Source organism: Vollenhovia emeryi, unplaced genomic scaffold (genome assembly GCF_000949405.1).
Source record: "Vollenhovia emeryi isolate VEMERY1.0 unplaced genomic scaffold, V.emery_V1.0 DF939179.1, whole genome shotgun sequence".
Classification (NCBI taxonomy): domain Eukaryota; kingdom Metazoa; phylum Arthropoda; class Insecta; order Hymenoptera; family Formicidae; genus Vollenhovia; species Vollenhovia emeryi.
The window spans coordinates 35,924-53,890 of record NW_011967187.1 but is presented as its reverse complement, the minus strand read 5'-3'; the positions used below and the strand labels follow the sequence as shown (position 1 = coordinate 53,890).

The 17,967-nt window shown below is 46.8% G+C and overlaps 2 protein-coding genes across 3 annotated transcripts in view; one reads left to right on the top strand and one right to left on the bottom strand.

Annotated features, from left to right (window-relative positions):
• Positions 1-320: 320 nt before the first annotated feature.
• On the top strand, positions 321-4,920 carry LOC105563195 (probable ATP-dependent RNA helicase DDX46). Its single transcript, XM_012014575.1, has 8 exons — positions 321-590; positions 683-895; positions 1,064-1,211; positions 1,275-1,583; positions 1,657-1,981; positions 2,453-3,575; positions 3,655-4,186; positions 4,263-4,920. The coding sequence occupies exons 1-8, from the start codon at positions 571-573 to the stop codon at positions 4,683-4,685; spliced, it is 3,093 nt and encodes a 1,030-aa protein (XP_011869965.1). The 5' UTR covers positions 321-570; the 3' UTR covers positions 4,686-4,920.
• The window catches only part of LOC105563196 (reversion-inducing cysteine-rich protein with Kazal motifs), a 25,983-nt gene continuing 12,774 nt past the window's right edge, over positions 4,759-17,967 (bottom strand). The window contains exons 1-8 of one of the 2 annotated variants that reach the window (XM_012014578.1): positions 16,953-16,986; positions 13,309-13,361; positions 9,297-9,383; positions 8,950-8,986; positions 8,532-8,879; positions 7,909-8,341; positions 6,368-7,742; positions 4,759-6,045 (exon numbers count right to left, since the gene is read on the bottom strand). In XM_012014578.1, the coding sequence (XP_011869968.1) occupies positions 5,662-6,045; positions 6,368-7,742; positions 7,909-8,341; positions 8,532-8,879; positions 8,950-8,986; positions 9,297-9,383; positions 13,309-13,359 (2,715 nt within the window). In that variant the 5' untranslated portion in view covers positions 13,360-13,361; positions 16,953-16,986 and the 3' untranslated portion in view covers positions 4,759-5,661. Of the gene's footprint in view, positions 6,046-6,367; positions 7,743-7,908; positions 8,342-8,531; positions 8,880-8,949; positions 8,987-9,296; positions 9,384-13,308; positions 13,362-16,952; positions 16,987-17,967 lie in introns of those variants that run through there. The other variant, XM_012014577.1, reaches the window with a different exon arrangement.

The window sequence follows — 17,967 nt, the reverse complement described above, 5'->3', positions numbered from 1 at the left end:
CTGTCTCTAATAGCAACCCGGGTTACTCGGGTTTGGGCAGGCCGATTGAGACCCGAGCGACCCGAGTAACCCGGGTTGCTATTAGAGACAGTTCGGGCAAGACATGAAATACATGAATCATTGAGAGGCGTACGCATGTCCGACCCAAACCTAACTCCGAGCGCTTCTTCGTAAGCACCCAATGTTTCCATTTTCGTGCACACAGCACGGAACACAACCAAAACGTCATCTTCGTTATCCGCTTAGCCCAAACGTGTACATTGGCTACGTAGTTGATGTCCACGTTTTCAATTAACATAGAGGGCGTTTCGCGGTTCGAGGATCACGTAAAAACCGGACCCGTGGCAGCTCTCACGTTTCTCTCTGCCCCGTGGACGCGCGTTCGACGCACAGAGGGCACGTCATTCGTGCACCGTGGAAACAAATGGAGACCGCTCGTGTCTCCAGTGTCGCGGAAATTAATATTAATTAATACCGTAGCTAGCAATAACGTTAAATGAGTGCGCGATAGAGTTTGACGGACGTTTCGTGTATTTAATTTAGAATAATATAACAGGTCCGGAGTCGAATATGGTGCGGAATAGCGACAAGTAAGTGATGCTCGGCGGTTGAGGTTATGACACGCGTTCCGCTCCCGTTCGTTATCTCGAGGGCTGATTGGCAAATGAACGTTTTCCCGCAGGGACAGACACCACCGGCGGAGGTCGAGGTCGAGGTCGAGATCGAGATCGGGCGAGCCCGAGAAGAAGCGACGGCGGTCCAGGAGCAGGGAGCGCGAGAGGGAGAGAGACAAGGGGCGACATCGCGAGCGACGGAGTCGTTCGCGGGACAGAGACAGGGAGCGGGGCGACAGAAGGGAGCGCTCCGAGAGGGACAGGGATCGCGAGAGAAAACGGTATACCCTCCTGCAGGCAGTTTGAGCAAACTTAATCCGAAACAATTGTTCGCAATTCGCACTGACTTGCCTCTCTGATCACACTTTTTTTTTATGGAAGATGTTTTCGACAATCGTACTCGTAACAACGAAATAATTCAGTGACATTGATTGTTCTCGGTATACTAGTGGAGACAGTAAAGAAAAGCGTCTTACAGGCTCGAAATCCTCGCGCTCCGGCAAAGAACGGTCGAACAGGTCTCGCTCGCGCGACAGAAAGGATAAAGAGAAGGGGGACAATGAGGAATTGCCGTTCGATCACACCAAGTTGGACAAGGTGAGCGTTTTACATTACGCGGGGGGTGTAACGCGCGGTGTAACGTGGCGATTGATGTTGCAGGAGGAAGAGCAGAAAAGGCTGGAGTTGGAAATGCAAAAGAGAAGGGAGAGGATAGAGAGATGGCGTGCGGAAAGGAAGAAGAAAGAGCTGGAAGCGACCAAGAAAGACGGTAAGACATCTATTTTGGCAAATCTTCAGCTACCCATGAAAAAGTGGTCCCTTGAGGATGATAGTGACGAAGAGACTCCTGTGGTACAGAATAACAAGGAGGCAAAAGAAGAAGGTGTAAGGGAAGAAATTGAGGAAGTGATGGAAGAGGTGAAAGATGAAGAGGAGGAGATTGATCCGCTTGATGCTTTTATGGCCGAGGTAAGTGCTGCTGTAATTTATATTGGCCCGAGTCAATTCCGCGTGTATATTTATGTCCAAAATGTTTCAATAGGTGCAGGAAGAAGTGAGGAAAGTGAATAAATTTGATAACAAGGCTCCAAAAAGTGCCAACAATGGCACGAATTCTGCATCGCAGAGTGGCGGCGTGGTCATTATGACCGGAGTGGCAAAGAAAAAGGTGCAGAAACAAAAGGGGGAATTGATTGAGCAAAATCAAGACGGACTGGAGTATTCCAGCGAGGAGGAGGGCGAGAATCTTCACGAGACCGCGGCTGGCATTGCGAACAAACAGAAGCGGGAATTAGCCAAGGTTGATCATGCCACTACAGATTATCAGCCGTTCCGAAAGTCCTTCTACGTCGAAGTGCCTGAGATTGGTATGTATACAGGGTGTTACGTAATACCCGCCTCGCCTCTTATTTGCGGATGGTGCGGACTAGACTAATCGTAAGTCGATAAGTCCTCTACCATTTTGTAATCTTTGCAATAGTTAACGAGTTATTAAATATTAAAAATCGCTATCTTAGCCTGGCCTACCGCGCAATTCAAGCGCTGCGTATAATAAACGACTCCCCCGCGCGCCTAGCAACGTCGATTGCGGGACGGCCGCATCTCGCCGCGCGTTTGAATTGGCCGGTAGGCCGGAGTAAGCGATTTTTAATAATTAACAACTCGTTAGCTGTTGCGAAAATTGTAAAATGCTAGAGGACTTCTCGACTCCGCCTGGTCCACTCTACCCGTAAATAATAGGTGAGGCGGGTGTTACATAAAACCCTGTATATCAGGGTATATATTTTTAATGATTTCCGCTGTTGTACAAATAAAATATATACAATATGTACTCGTAGCGAGAATGACGTCAGAAGAAGTAGAGGCATACAAGGAGGAATTAGAAGGCATTCGCGTGAAAGGTAAAGGTTGCCCGAAGCCCATCAAGTCCTGGGCGCAGTGCGGCGTGACCAAGAAGGAATTGGAAGTATTAAAGAAACTCGGTTACGAGAAACCGACGCCCATTCAATGCCAGGCGATCCCGGCGATCATGTCTGGCCGCGATCTCATAGGCATCGCGAAAACCGGTAGCGGAAAAACGCTTGCCTTTCTCTTACCGATGTTTCGTCACATACTCGACCAACCACCGTTGGCAGACGGTGACGGACCGATTGCGTTGATCATGACCCCAACTAGGGAACTGTGCATGCAAATCGGTAGGGATTCGAAAAAATTCACCAAGTCACTGGGCTTGTCGCACGTGTGCGTTTACGGCGGTACCGGTATTTCCGAGCAAATAGCAGAACTTAAGAGAGGGGCGGAGATCATTGTGTGCACACCGGGAAGGATGATCGACATGCTCGCGGCTAATAGCGGGCGAGTAACGAACTTACGCCGGGTGACGTACGTGGTGCTTGACGAAGCCGACAGGATGTTCGACATGGGCTTCGAGCCGCAGGTGATGCGTATTATGGAGAATGTCAGGCCGGATAGACAGACGGTGCTGTTTAGCGCAACGTTTCCGCGACAAATGGAGGCGCTAGCCAGGAGAATACTCACGAGACCGGTCGAGGTCCAGGTCGGCGGACGTTCCGTCGTTTGCAAGGATGTGGAGCAACATGTTGTTGTACTCGAGGAAGATCAGAAGTTCTACAAGTTGCTTGAAATCCTTGGACATTATCAAGACAAAGGCTCCACCATTATATTCGTAGACAAGCAAGAGAACGCGGACACGTTGCTTAAGGATCTTATGAAGGCTTCGTATTCCTGCATGTCCCTTCACGGCGGTATAGACCAATGCGACCGAGATTCAACTATATTGGACTTCAAGGCGGGACGAACAAAGTTGCTCGTGGCCACGTCCGTCGCCGCTAGGGGCTTGGACGTAAAGCACTTGGTGTTAGTCATCAATTACGATTGTCCCAACCACTACGAAGATTACGTGCACAGATGTGGTAGAACTGGTCGAGCCGGAAATAAAGGGTAAGATGAATCTTTTACGATGTAATCTTTTTACGATATAAAGTGTTTTATTTATTTCAAATTTATGTTTTCCCTTTAGATACGCGTACACCTTTATTACATCGGAACAAGAACGTTACGCCGGCGATATTTTACGTGCGTACGAGTTAGCGGGCGTACCCGTTCCAGAGCCTTTGCGCCAATTATGGGAAGGTTACAAAGCCCGTCAAGCCGCGGACGGAAAGAAGGTTCATACCGGAGGTGGTTTCAGTGGCAAAGGATTTAAGTTCGACGAATCGGAGGCTGCCTTGGCGAACGAGAAAAAGAAATTCCAGAAAGCAGCCTTGGGACTGCAGGATTCTGACGATGAGGACATAGAAAACGATATCGATCAACAGATCGAGAGTATGCTGGCACCTAAGCGAACCGTTCGTGAAATAGCCAAACCGACCGCGACCAGTATTACGGTGCCCGGTCAACCGATACCTAGTGCTACTGATAAGCTCGAATTGGCCAGACGATTGGCGTCGAGAATAAACATTGCAAAGAATCTGGGCGCCGAGGCGAAAGGCGCAACTCAACAAGCAGCGGAAGCTATACTCAAGGGTGCAGGACCAACAAATCTGATTACGGTGAAATTTTTGTTCAAGTGTTGCTGCAATAATTTTGCTATCGTATAACTAAATAATTTTTTCTTCTTTTACACAGGCAAAGACAGTCGCGGAACAATTGGCCGCGAAGCTGAACACCAAATTGAATTATCAGCCGCGCGAGGAAGATCTCGTGGAGAGCGACGTAGAGACGGGCGAGCAAACATTCCGCAAGTACGAAGAGGAACTCGAGATCAACGACTTCCCGCAACAAGCGAGATGGCGCGTCACGAGCAAGGAGGCTCTTGCCCAGATCTCGGAATATTCCGAGGCGGGTCTGACAGTGAGAGGAACGTATATCGCGCCTGGGAAAACGCCACCGGAAGGCGAAAGGAAGTTATACCTGGCAATAGAGTCGACGAGCGAGTTGGCAGTCAGCAAGGCCAAGGCGGAAGTGTCTCGACTCATCAAGGAGGAACTCATCAAACTGCAGGCGTCTGGCGCTCACACCGCGTCGCGAGGTCGATACAAAGTTTTATAAAATTTTGGAATCATTTTAACGAGGTATGGCGTGATATATATGCGGATTCATACATGTCACATACGAATATGTATATGATAAAAGTTTAGAAATTTATTATACATGCAAATGTTTGTCTTTAACATTACAATAACAAAATATACTTAACGACTGAGAGCATTATTTATATCATTGGCACAAACCACCGCAGGCAATCCAAGTTTTCGCACATTTATAAATAAAATGCGAGCACTTACATTGTCCCCTTAACTAGTTCTATTGTATTAATTTATCTATACAAAATAAAAAAAACTTCGAACGAACGCTCAGCAGCGTAAAACCGTACCTACGCCAGAAAAATCGTACATTCATATAGCAGTTGCATTCTTAATAAAATCCTTAAAAGGCTAATTTTTCTTATCGTTAAAAAAATAACAAAAGTCAAGAAAATGAAACTTATTTCTTTGATCTCTTTGAGTGACGCTTCGAGCTTTTGCATAAAAATCACATTTGTGAACACACAATGTACTAATGTCGATCGATACGCACTCTAATATGTATAAAACTTACGTTTACAGAGTCTTTTTATTTATAATTTATGAGCAGTTCACGATTACCCGCGGCAACATTACGAATCACGCAGGAAATCCTATATTTTTGTACATCCAACTCTCATGTACTCTTTCCTCTTTGGCAGTATTAAGTAATTGATAACTAAAAATACATTCTACTGTACGCTATTACAAGGCACTAGAAGAATCACAGACACGAGACACGCTGTAGACATTCGTCGCCGCGAATGGCATCGCGATTAGGTAAAGAAGTGCTTTCAGCACCAAGAATGAAGGGGAAAACAAGATTGATCGCTCATAGCTGCAACTATCCTTGGACGATAACGAATCTCGGATATTTCATCAGTTAAAATACATCTTTAAATACTTCGGGCTGGACAGAGAATAAGCGACGTATCTCATTTTCCTATTGGCGTGATCGTAATTCAGGATAAAACGTTTAGCAAGAGGGTGGTAACGATAATTGTCGCGAGCCAAGCACGAATTTCCATGGCACTAGAAACGTAACCGTGGGCTATCTCGGCCCTGGTCAGCGGACCCAGAGGTACTTCCGCCGCGACCCGGGGACTCCTCTCCGAAATCCTGGTGACGAGCTTCTCCGTCTCTGCCACGCAAGCTCGCAATTGCAGCGCCGACAACTTCTTGGTAACGGGCTGTACGACGATGAAGATATCGCGATCGGGCGTCATCATGCCACGAACAATGCATTGCGCCACTTGCAACTGGCGACCTAGAGCGGCCAGGAGAACTTCTAAGGTAACGGTGTCTTTGTCAGTTTCCTCGTCCATCATGTAGTAGATCCTGTCCAGCTACAAGTGAAAAAAACGAATGTTCAGAAAAGACTGACTAAAAAAAAAATTCATCAATATTACAACAAATTAATAAAATTCACAAGGCTCTCGTGTGATAAACACAGATTCGAAGGAATAAAGACTAAAGAGCCGTGACAGGATGTCAGTGGCTAAATAATTGTTATTTTAAAATGGCGAAGAATATTACCTCCGCCAAGGTTTCAATATTATAATTTACAAAAATATTCTATTCTTTGTATTGCATTGTCTTTCAAGATAACATAAACGTCTAAAAGAAATGCGCAAATCTGAAAGACACCTCGCTTCAGAGTATATCTACCTGTTTCTTCGAGTAGAACAATTTTGCCGCTCCTCCGCAAACAGGACAACAAGCACCGGGCGGAGTAACCCCGATACAATACGGCTCCTGTAGGGCAGGACACTGCACGGCGTCGCCGCAACGAGGTTTCGCCTGGTCCCCTATGAGACCGACGGCGACGCAAGGACCTTGATAGTCCACGACGGATCTCTCGGCCCAAGCCGCGCATTCACTAGCGTAGACCTCGCCGTTGATGCCGCACACTGGACCACGAAGGCTGCAGCCTTTCAGACAGGGTCCTCTGTAATTCAGGGTGGCTCCAGCCCGGATCATCGCGCACACGGAGGGATACTGGCGATTCTCTCGATCGCAGACTGGTCCGCTGGACTCGTCGCGCGGATTGCAGTCTATCGGCACGCACTCGTACTGCTTACACGGTTTGTGCAAACGCGACAAGCAGACCCTGGGTCTACGGACGCACTTCTCCGAGCTGTCGCAGGGATTAGGCGTGCAGGGATCCTTACTGGAGCAGCTGCCGAATTCCACTTCGGTAGCCGACAGCTCGGCGCATTTCGCGAGGCAGGCGGACGCGAAGGTGAAGCCCAGCCTGCCGCAAACCGGAACGTAATGAGCCGGGCAGTCGCAGGGCAAAGACGGCACTCGGTGCTCGCCACAGCTCCTCTTGGAACACGTGAATTCGCCTTCGAAACAGTGGCAGGGATTGCACTCGAGGTAGAAGTTGGTCTTGTGCTGGATGAATCGGTCGTGCACCCAGCAGGATTTGAAGTTGAAGCAATTGAGGGTACGGCACTTCTCCAGGCCGCGCTTCGTGCACTGGCAGATCTTCAGGCAACTCTGCTGATCGTACCGCGGAATCTGGATCCAGGATCCAACCGACACCAATTGCTTCGACATCTCGCCGAGGGAGCAAGCCGGCACGCAACGATATACCTTGGGGTTGTTCGGTTGGAGCACGCAGAGCTGACCGTGTAGACAAGGATTCTGCTTGCAGGGCGTTGTAATGTCCTCATCGGGATGGATCATAGCCACGTCATCCCGCGGACCATCTAGGAACGGCTTTAACGAGACGCACGGCGCGTCCGGCCTCCCCGGCGACAGCTTGGCGCACAAGGTAGCCGCTGTGTGAGGTCCGGTAATCGCGCTCCAGTCCACGCAGCTCGCCATCAGCTCCAGACAATCCTCGCGGCAGAGCTGCGTCTCGTGGATTCTGGCCTCGCAAGGTCGCAGCTGCAAAAGACAGGCCGCCGTGCGTAGAGTCTCCGCCGGGCAGGAAGCGGCGACGCGCACGGGCACACTTAAACCGCGAATAATGCCTCCTCTGGACCAATGATCAGCCTCCCATTTGGCCGCATCGTCGGCCGCAGTCGTGCACGACCTAGCAAAACGTTAAATATTCGATTACGACGAGCCCAAGTTTCGCAAAAGACTTAAAATTTTACCGACGTTACTTGGAGATTTTGGATACTCAAATTCCGAAGTGCTGAGCTTGAGTTTACTTACAAACTATTGATGCGACGAGACCTTAATCTCACGATTCATACCTAAACAAAGTCGTAGGTCTGTCGTTAAACCGCGCACAGTAAGACAATCCCGAACAGCCCATCTCGCAGGAGTCATCCGCGTCTTCGATACACCTTCTCAGTTCACCCTCTAAACTGGACGAGAGGCACATTGCGTCAAGCTGTGGCCAAGCGGTCTCCCAGTCTGCCTGGAAGGCCCGCCAGCACAAATTCTGGCAGAAGGGCCTCGTCGCCTTCGTGCAACACGCCAGTTTGCCGGCGTCCAAGGGTAATCGCTCCGGCTTCGTCGAGCCTGATTTCAGCAAGCAGCTCCACATCGGCGACTGCGGTAACACGGGACTGCACTTCTCCGTCAGGGCGTCCATGATCTCCTGGTCGGTCGTCGCGGTGTGAAGGGTCCTGCGACACGTGTCCAGGCACGCTGAAGTCGTGGCTTCATCGCAGCAGTGCAAATCTGCAGAGATAGAATTAGCTAAATTCGATGGCGCGGATACTTCAAATAATCCGTTTGCTGATCTTTACAACGCTGTTTCTTCTTTAGATGTAATTACATTTTAATACTATTGAAACTGAACTCAAATTCAGTAATCGGCGCGCCTACTCTGTACAGGTCGAATCACGAATTGCATAAAATGTTAACTAACGTTGCTTCGGATCCTCAGCATGCTTCACCTCGGCTACGCTCTTCAGGCACTTGGGAACCTGATGGAAGCAACCCTTGCTGCTGTACAGCTTCAAGCTGGATTGCTTGCCGGGCTTGTAAAAGATATTCTTGCAGATAGTCCTGCACGTATCATTGGAAACGTTGTTGCAGCATCGTTCGGCTTCCTCGCGCTTTTCTAGACAAAAGAAAAACTCTGACTCGTCGCTCGGTCGGCAGGACTCGTTCAGATCGTTTGCCGAGCCGGACAGAGCGCAGGTCGTGCGACACGTTGGATTCTGAGCGAGATAGCAGCAGCCTCGACCCGTCCAATTCTCGTTCCTCTTGAGCTCTGTAAGAATTCAAACGTCTCGGTATTTTGCGGTAACACTGCTGCACATTTGGACACCCAGAACGCTTACCATTTAACGTCGTGTTCACGCAGGACCAAAAATCCATCTGGAAAAGAAGATTCGGGTGTAAGGAAAGATAGTTGCAAAAAAAAAGAGAGGAAAAAGAAAGAAAGGAAGTGATGAAGAAAGTGAAGTGGCACAATCGACCGATCGCGCGACCGCGAGTCCCGAGATCGTCTTTCATAAAATCGTCACCGCGAAATGAAAAAAAAACGTGGATCGCGTTACAAACATCCTAAATCGTTTAAGGCGCCCATTGTCGAGAGGCTTCCGATCCAGGGCTGAATAAAGAAGAACAGACGAGTGTCGATCGCGTGGGATCGAGTGTTCGGGATAAAACTCGTGCGGCAACTCACCTCATGGCTCATGGGACAAAACTCCTGGAGACGTTTCGTGGCGTTTTCCCGCGCTTCGATCTCGGCACCCAGGACTACCAGGGATATCTACAAAATTGCGGCGACTCACGTTAACAAAAGGATACACGTTGCAAAGATTATAGAATTACAAAGAACGGTCGCAGCACGAATCGAATTTATTTCAGAACGCCGGGGATCTCGGGGATCTAAAATTACCACGGAGGGAAGAATATAAATGGCAATAAAGTAGCGACAGAGGAAGCTCGTTGCATAAATGTGTAAATTATCCCGACGAGTTGAATTTCGAGGCGTTAACTTCCCGGCTGACTCGAGCCCGCACGCCGAGGACTTCCCAAATTCGAAATGCGGCGCGGCGCATTAGCGACCATTAAGAATCAAGGACACGAATGCAGCACGCGGGCCCCCGCGATTTCCTGTTGCCCGTCGCTGAATGACAATCGTCCTCGGGGCCAGATATCGCTCGCGCCTTTCGTTCTCATCCCGGATTCAATCGGTGTCCTCCGCGAGGACACGCCGGATCCACTCGGTATGTCCATCACGGCCAGGAGTTACGACCATCCATCAACATGCGGTGGGTCTCGACGGGCCCCGGCACAAAGGTCACGCTCGACCGCGGAACGTAAATCATCGATCGCTTGTTCGTATACCTTTTTTTCGAGTAGCAATTTTTTTAATTAACATGCAGCTTCGGCTGCAGACGTTGAATATATTTTTTTTTCACATTGCATTTTGATGAATATGTTACAAGCCACGTATGTTAAGCGACTGTGCGTTTCTGCCGGCATTTTTATTAACTTCCTCACTGAAAAGGGTTTTATTCTGCAATTCAATAACATTAAACATCACCAGAATATTTCTACCAGGTTGGGCTATTATAAATGTTAGAGGTGAAAGTGATGCGGAGCTGAGAAAACGTACGACGTACGTATTTCCGTCGCGGTATATTCTGGGAAGGTATGCGCAGCCGGGTCATGTTGCCATGTTGAAAGGGTGCATTTTCCACCGGCAAATTTTTCGCGGCGGTTTCAACGCGCCGAGCGAATATATCGACGACAGAAAATTATCTATTTTCGGCTCGACACAAGTGTCTCAAGTTCACAGCTTGTTCCCGAACAATGATAAACGATTGGGACGACGCGAGAATCGTATCGCCGTTTCCTCGATTGTCGATCGTAATTGAAATTGACATGGAAAGCGCTACGGTTCGCGAAAATTTAAAACGAATGTTACTTCGCGGCTCGTATTTCTCGGACCAGATAAATCAGACCTCGACGGCCCCCGAGCGAGAGACGAGATCAAAAGATACCGAAAATAGAGCCGCGAGCTTTCATAATTTGCCCCGTGCTCTCATTTGCCGAACTCCCGAACGACGCCACGAACGGCTGCGAGGTGTCGGTCGACTAATTAAATCAGTAATCATCCGCAGTTCTCCCCGATATAACGAACCGCTGTATGTACTCAGCCTTTGTAGAAATTATAAGTAATATTAGTAGAGCAAAGTCCCCTATTATGAGATAGGATCCTAATATGGGATAGCGGAGTTTCTGTTAAATTAATAGGCATCATCAGTCGATTCCACCATGAATTATTGCCCTTGGGGCGAAATCTGTTCGGTAAAAAGATTCATTGTTAGATTGTACAATCGTTGCAAAAAAAGATTTGTCATTGAATTTGGATGTTGAAAACCTGCTATCTCAGAATATGCATGCATATACATATAGAATTTTCCTCTACACTGAGAAAAAAAATGTGTTGAATCAAGAAATACTTTTCGATTCAACTATATGCGGCGATCACAAGCTGGCAAGCAAGTATTTATCAATTCGTAAAAATATTCGTCAATTCATAAATATACAGGGTGAGGAAAAAGTATGAAAACCGCGAAATTTTTCCAAAACTATGCATTTTAGAAAGAAATGCTTGGGACAGACGCAGACACTGCTGACCCGAATAAGAGAGAGAAAAAACCCCACGTGTTCCCGATGAAGAAGCGTCTTCTTGCCCATCTCAAGAATAACTTGTCACACATCTCGGAGCCTCCGTCACGATTTCCGGTTATTTCGCTGCTAAACGGTCAAGAAGGAAGCGCTCATCAGTAGTCAGGCAACATCCGAAGAGACTGCTTTCTCCAAGTTTTTCTGCACCTCGCGTTATATCGTGTCTCACATTTCAATTGAGCAATAACGTCGCGAGGAAAGGAGTACCGAGAAACGCAGAACGCGCTGAGAGCATCGCGAGAAATTATGTCGACAAGTCTTTTGTAAAAAAAAAACAACCCCCGACTTCATCTCGGATACAAGACTTTGAAGCATATTGATATCGCGAATAAATTCACATCGCGCCCTGCGCAGCAGTAAAATATCCTTTACGAACGTGGTCCTCCACGCGCGCGTCCATTCCCGCAATCGGAAATCAGCGAGAGGTTACTCGAAGTACGTGTTTCCGACCCCTCCCCCTCCCCTGCCCCCCCCCCCGCCCCGAATAAACTGCGTGGAGACACGATATCATTGATAACGCGCGGTGCGTCCACCGTGTTCAACGCGTCAATTCGTAATATTTGCGTATGAATGAGCCCGCGGGGCGCCCCGGGTCTCGCGTAAATCTCGCAGCGGGCCCCCGGTGTCTCCGATATTATCTTCGAGGAGGAGGAGGCTCCCGCAGTCACCTCTAAAGAAGCTGCAGCCGGGACGCACCCCACGTCGAGGTACCCTCATCGAAGGAAGCACCGAGGTACCCTCGTCTTTTTTTTCCCCCGCCTATCCATTTCCATTCTCCCTCCCCCTCCCCCTCCCCCTCCCTCTCTCTCTCTCTCTCCTTCTCTGTCCCTATCGTCCCGTTTTTATTTCCCGGATCCTAATATATCCGTGGACACGACATATTTCGTGTCCTTTATCGTTCCGGTCTCGGCCCACGGGTATTTATCAACCGCGCGATATCGCATTCGAATGATTATGCCGTCGAGATTGTCTTTTTGAAATTCCCACGGGGCTCCTCCTCCCCCGCGCATAATTAATAGATCGTACTACGCGGCGTGGGGCCACGAAGTTAATTTCTTATCGCGGCGAAAAAGGCGGTACACAGAGAGAACGGTTTCTTTGGATTTAGTATTCCTATTTATTTGGTTGAAATTTGTTTCATTGAAACAATATATGCTTATACGAAACATTATATGTTTTGAATAAGAATTTTGTTGTTTTATTCAAACAATCTGTATTATTTGATAGAAAAAACACTATTATTTGAAGTAATATCTTTCAATGAAATAATTATATTATTTGGCCAGGCGCTTATAAAGTTTGGTGCTGCCACTAGATGGCCGCCGAACTCGTAAGTAAAATCGCGGCAGCTATGATATATAAGCGACCGCATCAGCAGACGCAGTTTAAGCATTTAATGGTCTATTTTTTATTATGGCTGAACATAGTGTACTAATTCAGTGTTTATCTTTCTTCTTTTAATGAAGGGAAAATTCTAATGTAGAGGGAGAAAGATGTATGCACATACATTTGTTTCACATATTTTCTATCAAACGATAATGTTGTTTGAATGAAACAATAATATCGTTTAGATTAAAGAGAATATTCCTTTCGTTTCAAACAAATATTTTATTTGAAGTAAAGCTATTTATTATTTGAAAGGTCAAATAATCATATTTGTTGAACCAACAATTGGTTTGTTTGGACTATTCCAAAAGATAAATTTCTTTGAATCTAATAAAATTTATTAAATTCAAAGAAACCGTTCTCTCTGTGTATCTCTATGCAATCTCGAGTATTAATTTTGGCATCTACAAGCGATTTTAGATTTCGCGGATCGCCCGGCCGTTCACATTCAATTTTATCTCATCGTAGACGCATTATTATATTAATCACGCGTAATCAGCGCGGCGGACTGAGCTCGGCTTAGTTACATTTATTTCTGGAATGCGAAAATTTCTAAGGATTCTCTCAAGATCTCTCAAAGATGCGTTGCGAGTGTTTAAAATGCGCACCTTGGAGCACACATTCCGACAGGAGCCAGCAGCCAGCGTGCAACAGGACATCTCTGCAACAGAAACGAAGGACGGATATTAGCTTCGTGCGTCAAGAGAACAGATGGAAACTATACAGCCCGATAAACGTCGGTCACGCTCGAGAACCTTTCCTCCACTTTTCCGCCGATACGAAACAGACGCGTGTCCTGCATTACGTCAGCATAAGAGGGGCAGGAAGGAGGAGAAAGGATCCGTTTTCAAGGGTTTACAGCGTGGGCACGTAAGTGTCAAAACTCCGAGGCCCCATCCCGGGGACCTCACATATAGTTTAGATTCGTAAGTTCCTATTTACAAAAACCAAAATTAGGTACGACAATTTTTTTAAGCGCGTTGATTGGCTACAAGCTAGAAAATTTCTAGATACTCGACAACTTTTCTATCCTGCAGCCAATCGACGCGCTTGAAAAGTTTGTCGTACGACAAATGTAATATTAGCCTTAAGCAAGGACCTAGTCAGTAAACCTCATTATGTCCTTTGTGCAGTTACGATATATCACAGGAGACCTGCGCGATGTCGTTAACGTTAGTTTAGTTATTGACTTATCGAGCGTTTCTACCACTGCAGATTAACTTTAATCTCAGCTTAAATTATTTCTTATCTTTATCTAATTTTTAAAACTAGAAAAAGATACAACGTGAGTTGAACCGAGATTAAAGTTCATCTGCACCACGCCCGTTTTCACCAACGTCGTGTAACTTCGATCTTATTGTTAGTTTAATTCATCCTTTGTCTCTCTCTTTCCCTCTCTAACTGCCCCCTCAGAGAGAGATAAAAGATGATTGAAACCAAGATCAAAGTTGAACGTCGTTGGTGAAAATCGGGATTGATTTAACTTCATCTACATAAAATTATGAAAAATTATTTTCTCTCTCTCCTCACATTTACGAACGCGAGACAATCTTACATTTGTCACTGCGATAACGTTCATCGTTAACGGCGAAACGATTGTATTTGCGATAACTTTTCTGTTTTTCTACAGAACGTGAAGTAAAATAAAATGGGACCGAAGTCGAGACGTTTGTCGCGGACGTTTCTCGCCGGAGGTCTTAAATATTAAAGCTTCCGTTCTCCATCTAACGACTGCAGTGGCGTGCAGTCGAGGAACATTCCGTGTGTCCCCTTTCTTCCCAGCGTCTTCAATTATTAAACGACCGGGTGGGGAATTGTCCGGTACCGCGCTCGGATCGAACAATCGAACGAGATATCCTGTCCTTCGTTCGAGGCCCCTACCTTTCATACTTAACGACGAAACTTCGGAGCTTGTTTCAGGAGAAAGGCTGCTTTTCGCGTCTCGGGCTTATCGCCCGGTGGACAGTTTGTTGCCCTTACAACGCCTCGATTGTGACGTAATTACGTACCGCGCCCGGCCCCGCGCGTTTATTCCTGTTTCTACGTTTCTGACGTGAATGGCTGTCAACGGCTCCTCCCAACGTGTCGCGCGTTTGACGTGAAAGATCTTTAACGACTTTAACGGGGTTAACATGCGGGTTCGATCAAAGTGACTCGTGTGAAAGGGGGGGAGGGGGAGGAGGGGGCCTTTTGAATGGCGACTGAAATCGTAAGGGCCGCCGGCCGCGCCGAGTATGCGCTGCGTTACAATGAAGCTAATAGATACCAATTAACAGCAAATTGTTGCTCCCACCCTTGCCTCGCGCTTCACTTCGAGGAATCCTTCGATTCCGGCCCGTGCACCGGCGTAGGGTGCATTTTATTTTTTTTTACAATCGACATAATCTCCAGTGAAAATGAAGCGAGACGAACGTACATTCATGCAGGATAAAATTTTCCAAACAGAGAATAAATAGAGAATAAATAGAGAATAAATAGAGAAGAGTCCCCTATTATGAGGTACGCTCCTAACACGAGATAGCTGGAGGCTTCTGCCTAAATTAATAGGCATCGTCTGTTCCACCATGAATTTCTCGCCCTTGGACTGAAATTTGTTCAGTGGAAAGTTCCTTGTTAGATGCAATCGTTGCGAAAACAAGATTTGTGATCGAATCTGGATGTTGGAAACCACCTGCTATATCTCATATTAGAAGTCTAACTCGTGATAGAGGAGTTTCGTCTATTGAGGCCCGTGTCCACGATGCTAGAGCTTGGTCCAGGTTTCAGTCCCGAGAAATGTGTAGCCAATCAACGTGCAGCTTGTACGGAATAGCTGCAAGTTGACTGGCTACACATTTCTCGAAACTAGAACCTGGACCAAGCTTTAGCATCGTGGACACAGGCCTCTACTCCGAGTGTCCGTGCGTAAAGTTACACGACGCGGGAGCGTTTGAATTTCACGACGCTCGCGAAGAATTATAATTACGGCCGTATCGTCGGGAATGGGGAATATGGGGAATGTCAGCCGCGCCTGGGATCGTTTGCATTCCCGAGCAAACACCCGAGGGTGCTCGAGTCTCGAGGAACGTTCTCCTATTACAGAATAAATTACAGAATGTTTGGCTAGATATCGGTTTCGGTCACCGACACCTGGCACTTGTCCGTTTGTCACCGGGTTATTCACGTCCCGTTCCCGAAATACATGAGCGGGACGGGATGATTTGTGGAATCATATTCTCTCCGCTCTCCACACGCGGCTACTATTATAGATCGCGGGGACCCGCCGTTCTCGCCGCGTTTATCGCCCGCGACTTCGACCGCACGGCGGAAATTTTATCCTCGATCGCGCTTTATCTCGTCTCCCTCCCTTTTTTTCTTCTTCTTTTGTTCCTTTACTCATTACGCATGCGAGTGCATTCGCGACCACCTCGCAACGCCCGAGTCGTAAAAACTCGCGCGGGGTCGTTTAAGACGGGCCTTTAATCGAATCCTCGCCACAAAGAGCCTTGACGTTTCCACGTGAAATTCGCGCGGCGACAAGTGCGTCGCCGCCTTTAAACGCGCCGTTTTGTGGCTCCCGTTGCGGACGACACAAAAATAGCCGCGGCGTCGTTCGCGGCCATCCGGCGTTTACGCCGATCTAAACGGCCGGGGCCCCCTTCACTTTATCCCACCCGAGGAGCCGAAATGTTCGTGACTTTGACGAGAAACATCGGATCGACGAGTGCAATTCAAATCGCGCCGCTCGTGGAATACGGAACGTCTCGTTTCCCAGGGGCGACGCGTTAAAATTTATCGGCGGAAAAACGAGCGAGCGTGAAGGAATTTTTCAGAATAAGTCACGCCGATCTCAACCTAACAGTCGAAAGACGTGAAAGGTAAACTTAAAAAAAGAAAGAGTGAGCGTATAAGCGAGAGAAGATATTCGATCTCTCGATAACAAGAGGTGAAATTACGTAATTAACGATCACGTACGGTTAAAAATAGGCTCTTAAGGCTCTGATCTACGATGTGCTCCTTGGATCTGCATTCTATTTAATGAAGATTTCAAAATTATTCAAATGTAACTGGACGATATATTCCTTCATTTAGATCACAAACGCAACGTTTCGATCGTGAATTTCGACCCTTTTCAAATGTAAGACAACAATTCTATTTTATAGCCGATAAATCCTTTAAAAAAATGTATGCAACCAAACTAAGTGAAGTTTATTGTCGCCAGTGGTAATTAGACAAAGGGAGAATCCCTTTCTAAAAAAAAGATGTTACTTACCAGCGCGAGTCGTTAATACCGAACAGTTGAGGCCTCTTTTCCGCGACGCCGATTGGTTTTCTCGAAGCGCGGTGTGCTTCACTGCTCTTTTAGATTTGTAGTAAATGAAGATTTGCAATTTAGAAATATACATTTGTACACACCAACTAATGAGGTAAAATCTCTAATCTTAGTAATTAGAATTTAAGTAACAACGATTTTTGTTCCGATACATTTTCTCGATTGAACAGAATTAATTGTTAATTTAATCAATACTAATAAGTCCGCGGAATAATACGCAAAATGTAGCAACAGTCACGGAACAAAGTAATGTACAATAAAATATTAAGTACGGAATTTTCCATCGCGTAGGCAGGCCAACGAATTCTCAACGTTTTTTTTGTTGTTTTTCACTCGGCGCGGTATCGTACGACGATTAAGCGGGCCAACGAATTCTCAACGTTTTTTTGTTGTTTTTCACTCGGCGCGGTGACGTACGATGTTTTTGCGTGCCATCGTGTACCTGAAGGTCGACGCGCTATCACTCGCCCGCCGAACGTCGAGCCGGCAGGCAGTGGCGAGAGTCGCTCCGTGCGTGTTATTACTTTTGCCTTATCGGTTTCCAAAACTCGATCGCGATAAATGTAAGGATAAAACGCTATTGATTTGCACACCTTTACGAGTAACGAGTAACGTTCCTCGATTAATTATTAAGTTTCTACAACTTGTAATGAGGAACGAATTGCATATTGAGGCGACGGCTCTTTATCAACGCATACATAGATATTTCACGAGACCAACTCATCTAAAATATGAATGTAAACCGTGGTACTTTGTCGCGGTTACATCTCATTTACGCACCGCGCTTTTAATTGTCTATCGATTTCGTGTAATCCAATTCAAAAGTGATTTATCCATTATCCTATTCTTCCGAATCAAAAAGCAAGTTGTTAGTTTGAGTAATTTGTATGATAGCAATTGTCACGCGATATTTGTTAATAATATTTTGTACGTTTCGCGGTATTTCACATCGCGT

What these genes read in the sequence shown, in the direction of transcription:
- LOC105563195 (XM_012014575.1), top strand. Translation starts at nt 571, where the DNA reads ATGGTGCGGAATAGCGACAA. An exon ending in AGGGATCGCGAGAGAAAACG is followed by an intron (nt 896 to 1,063) that starts GTATACCCTCCT and finishes TCGGTATACTAG; the next exon opens with TGGAGACAGTAAAGAAAAGC. An exon ending in TTGATGCTTTTATGGCCGAG is followed by an intron (nt 1,584 to 1,656) that starts GTAAGTGCTGCT and finishes ATGTTTCAATAG; the next exon opens with GTGCAGGAAGAAGTGAGGAA.